Source organism: Limanda limanda, chromosome 22 (genome assembly GCF_963576545.1).
Source record: "Limanda limanda chromosome 22, fLimLim1.1, whole genome shotgun sequence".
Classification (NCBI taxonomy): Eukaryota; Metazoa; Chordata; class Actinopteri; order Pleuronectiformes; family Pleuronectidae; genus Limanda; species Limanda limanda.
The window spans coordinates 11,212,533-11,219,201 of NC_083657.1; the positions used below are offsets into that span (position 1 = coordinate 11,212,533).

At 43.6% G+C, this 6,669-nt stretch overlaps 1 protein-coding gene across 1 annotated transcript; it reads left to right on the forward strand.

Annotated features, from left to right (window-relative positions):
* Window positions 1-2,826: 2,826 nt before the first annotated feature.
* Window positions 2,827-5,469, forward strand: LOC133028747 (DNA damage-inducible transcript 4-like protein). Its single transcript, XM_061095767.1, has 3 exons — window positions 2,827-2,913; window positions 3,070-3,206; window positions 4,029-5,469. The coding sequence occupies exons 2-3, from the start codon at window positions 3,116-3,118 to the stop codon at window positions 4,517-4,519; spliced, it is 582 nt and encodes a 193-aa protein (XP_060951750.1). The 5' UTR covers window positions 2,827-2,913; window positions 3,070-3,115; the 3' UTR covers window positions 4,520-5,469.
* Window positions 5,470-6,669: the final 1,200 nt, after the last annotated feature.

The following is a 6,669-nucleotide window of genomic DNA, read 5'->3' on the forward strand; positions in this document are numbered from 1 at the left end:
CGTTGCCTGTTGTTAAGTTACACAGGGGGGCGGGGGGGGGGGGTCACTGTGTGCAACAAGCAGCTCCTTTCACATGTCCGCCTGGAATACCAGGGGTCTTGACAAGGGATAACGGGGTTCATCTGGATTAGTAACCTGAAACACGACAGCTCTCCGCCTCCTTCAGGGAAACGGGGGAGTTGGCGCATGGAAACGAATTCACCAGCAGATTTTGGTCGACTTGTTTTACCAGCCGGGAGTGAAGGTCACACGAGCAGAGGTGCCCCTCACCTCCAGCCTGGTCTCTGCTCCCACGGGGGGAGAGAGGAACTCACATGACCTCGATTCAACCAGTGAGATCCATACGAGGCTACAAGTCTTTATTAAACTCACTAAAAACATGTATAGACATAGATCTCACAGGGATTTTATAGTCGCTGCAAACACGTTGGTGTCTCCTGAGGTGTGAATTGCAGAAGGATTTCATGCACGAATGCAAAAATCCCTATTGCTGAACTCTGTGCACCAAAATATATAATTTGTATTGCTTACATAATTAACTATTGTACAATTTGAAGTGTTTTGACTTGTGTCCAAAAGGATTTTCATTCTGATGAATCTGCTGCAGTCAACATTGCTCATGCATGTGTAACCTACATCTGCCACAGACCACAGTTTGGTGTGCACAGTTAACCCACATTGCTGTAACAGTGTAGCATCTGCAGATAAGAGCAGACACTAAAACTGACTTTTGGATTCTTTTCTTTGACCGAAAATAAGTTTTAAATATCAAACTGAAACTCACGCTCTGTATTTCAGATTTATTCACCACATTCAAACTTTACTTTTGCTGTAATTTGCAGCTTTTCCCGGGTTGACCTGCGTTCTGCAGACATCATTTCAAACCCCTAATGATCCAATTCGCTGCTTGTTAAGTTTTCTTTTTGACACTGTACCATGTCGCCTGCTGAGATGTGAAAGAAAGATTTTGCAGCATTTATAGTGACCTTGTTAATTCTACATGAAGTTAGGTCAAGACCTCATTAAAAACCCTGTCATGCTGAATGTGAACTTTCCACAGCACAGTTTACAAACCGCACAGTTGTCAACCCTTATGCATATATATATATACATATTTAATTCACTAAGGAAACTTCTGCACACGTACACCCTGCACAGATTACATCATTTGCACCTATTCCCCTTAATGCTTCCATTATTATCTTGTGCTTTTTCACATGATTTTAACAACCTCGTTCTGCAAAAGAAGTAATACCAGTTCAAGCATGTGACTTTTTTTTCCGTGGCAGATCTAGTTCTCCCCATGTGACTGTCAGACGGCTCTCTCTCTCCCTCTTTCTCTCTCTCTCTTTCTCTCTCTCTCACTGGATTCCATTACCCGTCAGCCGGCAGAGCTGCATGCTGGGGGTGAAGTGGGGCAGATCCAGTTACTGGGAGAACATTTCTCTTGAGACAGTGTGTGATGAGGGATAAACTGCTGAGCAGCCGAACAACTGTGCACACTGTTCTATCTGCCACATCTACTATGCATATAAATGCTTGCACGTATAATCACAGTCGGATGATTTCATGTCAAATCAGCCGACTTCAGGGCCACACCGTCACAGGTGTAATTGTAATGATTGTGAAAGTGTAATGATTTGATCTGAAACGTCCCATTTCACAGGCCTGTTCGCCTCAGTGAGCCTGGACAATCAGACGCTACCAAGACAAAGATGTCTGCTTTTATATACTTTAGACATGTGGGCTAGGTTTTGCTTATTTTGCACAGAATTACATCCCAGTGGGAGGTGAACTCTGAATCTATTTCATCCTCCGAACTTCTAATTGAAATATTTTTTTTTCAATATGGCAATCGCTAATATTGCTTTGTTTTGCTGCAGATCTCTGACGTTGGATTGGATGCCTCAGTTTCAAATGTCCTTAGGGGAATAAATACAACAATGTATGTGTGAGGCTTTGTGTCTAATCAAAGGCAGATGATGCAATACAGGTGTCTTTTATCCTTAGATTAAAGCATGTTCTGTCTACATATGTTTACACCGGGGATCAGAGAGAAGTGGCATTTCAATCCCATCGATGTCCTGTTCATACGTTCTCAGTTTCTCGAGAACAGTTTCTAGCATCAGGTCTGGTCATGAGGTTTGTAAACTTGCAGTTCAACTCATGACTTACACTTTCTGCACATCTGTTTTCCTGCCTGTTTGCACTTCATTTGGAAAAAGTGAAACAACTGATACACACATGGTGCTACAACTATTCACACTCCATCCAGTTGAAGTTGCTACCTCATTTGCAACAAATGTCACGCTGCACCTTTAATTGTCTATACTTTTAGTTTTTATTCTATTGTATTTGACTTTTCTATAGTAAGCTCTTTCGACCTTGCTTTTATTTTTATTTATTTAACCATTGTCCAACACATTTCATCGTACTCTTGAGTCTGTCTTAACTGCATATTGAACTTGATATGGCAGAATTGACACTAAAGTTGACTTTCACTTTTAATAAAATCACATAAAAAATATTTGTATATGCTGTGTACAACTTTATATTTACTCTACATACTTTATATACAGTATACTTTATATATGATTCCGCAACATCCAGACGACAGGCAGCAGTCTGCCCCGTCCACGTAGCAACCCAAAATATTGTCCCCGGCCATTGGTCATCTATTTAATTTAAAGGCCTTTTTGCAGCCAATCGGGGCCGAGCAGAGCCTGGCGTGGGGACACTCGCTCTGATTGGTCCCACCCTCTGGTCAGCTGACTGTGAGGAAGGTATAAGTAGCCCTCAGAAGTTTGCCTGCTGCAGTCAGTGCATGTTTGTGAACAAGTGACAGAATCAAAGCAGTGTGTGTTTGTGTGTTATTCATGAGAAGTTGTGTTTTTCCTCTGGACATCACTGGAGGTGAGTGGTTTAATATCCGGAGCTAGCTGCTGTTAGCTTGAAACCATAGACTGTATATATAGAGCTGGAAACCAGTGAAGCTAATGTGTGACAGTGTCCATCCAGTTGTAATTAGCCAGGTTAATTGACGCTAACGTGACGTCGTGTGTCTTTCAGGAAACTTCCGCTGAAACAAACTCCTGGAGGAACCGCTGACGTCATCATGGTAGCCACAAGCACTTTGAAGACCAAAAGCAGCGAGTGTATCTCCGACCTGGTCGACAGGAGATGGGACCGGAACTGCATAGAGAAAGGTACACGCTGTTTGTGTGTCTGTCTGTGTGTGTTTGTGTGTTTGGAGCTAACAGGCTAGTTTCGGGACACTTCCAGCGGCGGTGCGCTTGTTTATCCCTGTGTGTGGTGCATGGCTGCAGCAGCGGAGGGGCGGGGTGAGGGGAGCCAACAACAACAACAAGAAGAGGATGAAGTCATCCTTGAAGCCTGGTTCTGCACAGAGGATCCGTTCATCCTCTAACTGAGTCCACTAGGGACCAGAGCAGGCTGTGTACACTGCACCTCACCTGTGTGGTCTTTGGTTCGATTCCCTTATTTGGGTTTTGTATGTTTGAGCAGTTTGTCGGAGATGTTTTTTTTGGTTTTCTGTCATGCAAATCTGACACACAATCACCAGAGGGGATGCAAAAGCAGATCAATTAGGATAATGACATGATGTATTTGATAGCAAAATCCTATCCATATCGATGTATTGCTTATGCATTGTTCATGCACGGTGAGGAGGTGTAACGTGTTGTTTCCAGGTTTCACCTCAGATTTGTAAAATGTGTCACTTCTCTGCTCATAAAGAGTTAAAAACCACAAACTTCACTCAAGAACAAAACTTGATCTTTAAACTTGAAAGAAATTTGACATTTATTGTGATAATTATGTATAAAATGTTTATCTTAACATTTTGGCCCATCCCCAGCATCACTTACTGTGGGTCAATACTTAGAAATGGACATCAAACATGATTTGTGCATGTTGCTTTGCCAGCATCTTTTCCCCCTGGTACTTGATGTTATTTACATGTAAAGTGTTGGTGGTTCCTAAATGTGAAACTTGCATTGTTTCCTCAGAACTGGATTTCTGGGATCCCTGCTTGGCTGAGCCCAACAGGAATGCAGATGTGGCTGAGGACCGAACCTGTCAACAGCTGGCCAAGATGTTTGAGAACTGCCTGTCGCGAGCCAAGAAGACGACGCTGCACTGCTCCTCTGTGCTGGTCCCAGAGAAGCTCACTGGGAGGATAGCTGTGGAGGTCCTGCGGCTGGCGTCGGGCGAGCCCTGCGGCCTGCGCGGCTGCGTCCTCTACGTCCACCTGGAGCAGGACAAGGGCTGCAAGCGGCTGGAGCGCATCGTGTACGATGCCACCGTGGTGCCCACGTTCGAGTTGACTCTTGTGTTCAAGCAGGACGGCACCGCCTGGCCCAGCCTCCGGGACTTCTTCTTCATGGGAACCTGCTTTGCCCCGACGTTCAGACATGCACTGAAGTTGAGTCCAGGTTTCCGTCTTGTCAAGAAAAAACTGTACTCCTCCTCGGCTGGTACCGTGGTGGAGGGGTGCTGAACTATGGGAGGGATCAGAGTGGGTGTAGAGTTTCCTGTGGGTAAACGCACTTCTGCCCAAATGTAAATGACACTGCTGATGGTGTCATGTTTTCTACAGTGTTTTTTGTACAGGTTGAGCTGCTCGTCTGTCAGTTTGCAGCTTGGGGGTTTGAAGTTTAAACGTTTGTGCACAAATGAGCCGAATGGTTCCGCTTCAGTGTTTCTAAAAGTGCATTTTTATCAGCAACATTGTTATATCCTGAATGTTGTTGTTTTTTTCTCCTAATAAGAACGATTGTTACTCAAACACAATTTTAGACGGTACATTTTGCAGATGAATGTAAAGCTTTGTTCACATCAACCTGCTTGAGAGGGACATGCTGTGGGTGCACTTTGGTAAAGACACGAGCCACTTTGTTGATGCATCTGAGTGTTTCCAGATGCATCGAATGTGTTCAGCAACAGTTAACGCACCGAGGCTGGAATGGGAGACTGAGTTTAGTCTTTGGGGGCCATATGTAGCTGTAGTTGTACGATGCTGTATTTTGGGCTACAGATGTTTTTAAGATGTCTTGTGAAGATGCTGCTGTCTTGGTGTGGGCTTCTCGCACTAAGGGAATGTTGATGCCTTAAATGTCATGTTCTTTTTTGCACTCCGATCACAGATGTGTGTACGTTTAGTATAAATGTTTTATTGCTATATTTTTTTTCTTTTTTTATACCCCCCTCCCCCCGACGCACCTTTTCCATTTAGAAACTTTATAGATTATTTAAAGGATGGTTCACCAAAATGTAAAAGCAAATTGTTTTTATGTCCATTATCTGGGATGTGCAATGAATTTTTTTCTTTTCTCTTTTTTTTCTTTGAATTCCCAGTATTGTTTCAAATGTTTTTGGTGCCATTTGTACTTCTTGTTGATGGACAACTAGTCCTTGTCTATTTGACAATAAAAAAATGTAAACCTCAAATTACATTTGTTGGCCTGATTCTGTGTTCTGATTCTGTGTTTGCCACCATCATTTACTGTAAAACGTCTTAATAAACATGAAATATTGATAATTGCAAGAGCATACTGACTCTCAGTCAGAAAATACAACAATGACCCATCAAGGATTCATTCATCACTCTTAGGACAATTTGATTTTTCCAACAAATCCTGCTGTTGGAGGTATTTCTTCATGTCGGGTCAACACTGCACAAGGAGCAGCTTGTGCACAGCTGTTTATATCAGCACATCAGCTGCTTGTGTGAACCTGCAGACTTTGTGTGACATTTCTCTCACTCTCTTTAATGGAGGCGCCATCTCCATAGTGATTTTGAGGGCCTCAGTTTGTGAACCATACTAATGAGAGTCCGGTGAATCGAAGGCTTTGACACCTGCCTGGGACATTTGAGCCCGAGACCCTTTTTCTGTACTTCACCCTCATCTTCTTCATCTTTGTCTAGTAAGTTTACTGCTGACTCGATGGTGACTACTCTTTGTTGATTGTATAAAATTAGACCAATCACGCAGTCCGCCACCATTCTTGCACAAACGAGAGAACAGGCTGACGTGGTTTCAGTGGACTAATGACCGGAGCACATGATCTTGGCAAAGCAGCATCGGCGTCATTGTGACGGGACAAAGCACCAGTGATTATTGACCCAGTGTCACACGTACGTGCCGTCGCCTCGTCCCTTTGCCTTGCTGGGCTGAAGTGGGCCAGCCATACAAGTTTGCATTGTGGAGCCCATGAATATATTCAACTCTGTGCAGACTTATATTTAACCCTATGACTACTGTACTGTTTACTGAAGGACAGATGTCATTTAGCGCAAAAAGAAGGAATGCAAACTAGATTGTTTTTTGTAATTGTCAAAATATACCTTTAAAAATCAGTACTTTAATATTCCATCCAGCCTTCAAAGCTTTATGAGAATCTTCGTTTTAATATGTGATGTTTGCAGTGTCTCACATCCTTGATTTTGTGCTGTATGTCCAAAGAAAGACGGAGGCAGCTCACGCTCCTGTTGAGGGACACACATGGCCGAAGCCTTGTGGAAAAGTACTGAGAGCCTTTTCGAGCTGCCCGGCCCGGCTCTGGTTCTGGCAGCTCATTCACTGCAGCTCAGGCTTCTACTGGTGGCACCGGAGAACCTCAGTGTCAACACGAGTCACCTCACAGTGG

Coding starts and splice junctions, on each gene's coding strand:
- LOC133028747 (XM_061095767.1), top strand. CDS start 3,116: ATGGTAGCCACAAGCACTTTGAAGACCAAAAGCAGCGAGTGTATCTCC. Junction 3,207..4,028: donor CCGGAACTGCATAGAGAAAG/GTACACGCTGTT, acceptor TTGTTTCCTCAG/AACTGGATTTCTGGGATCCC.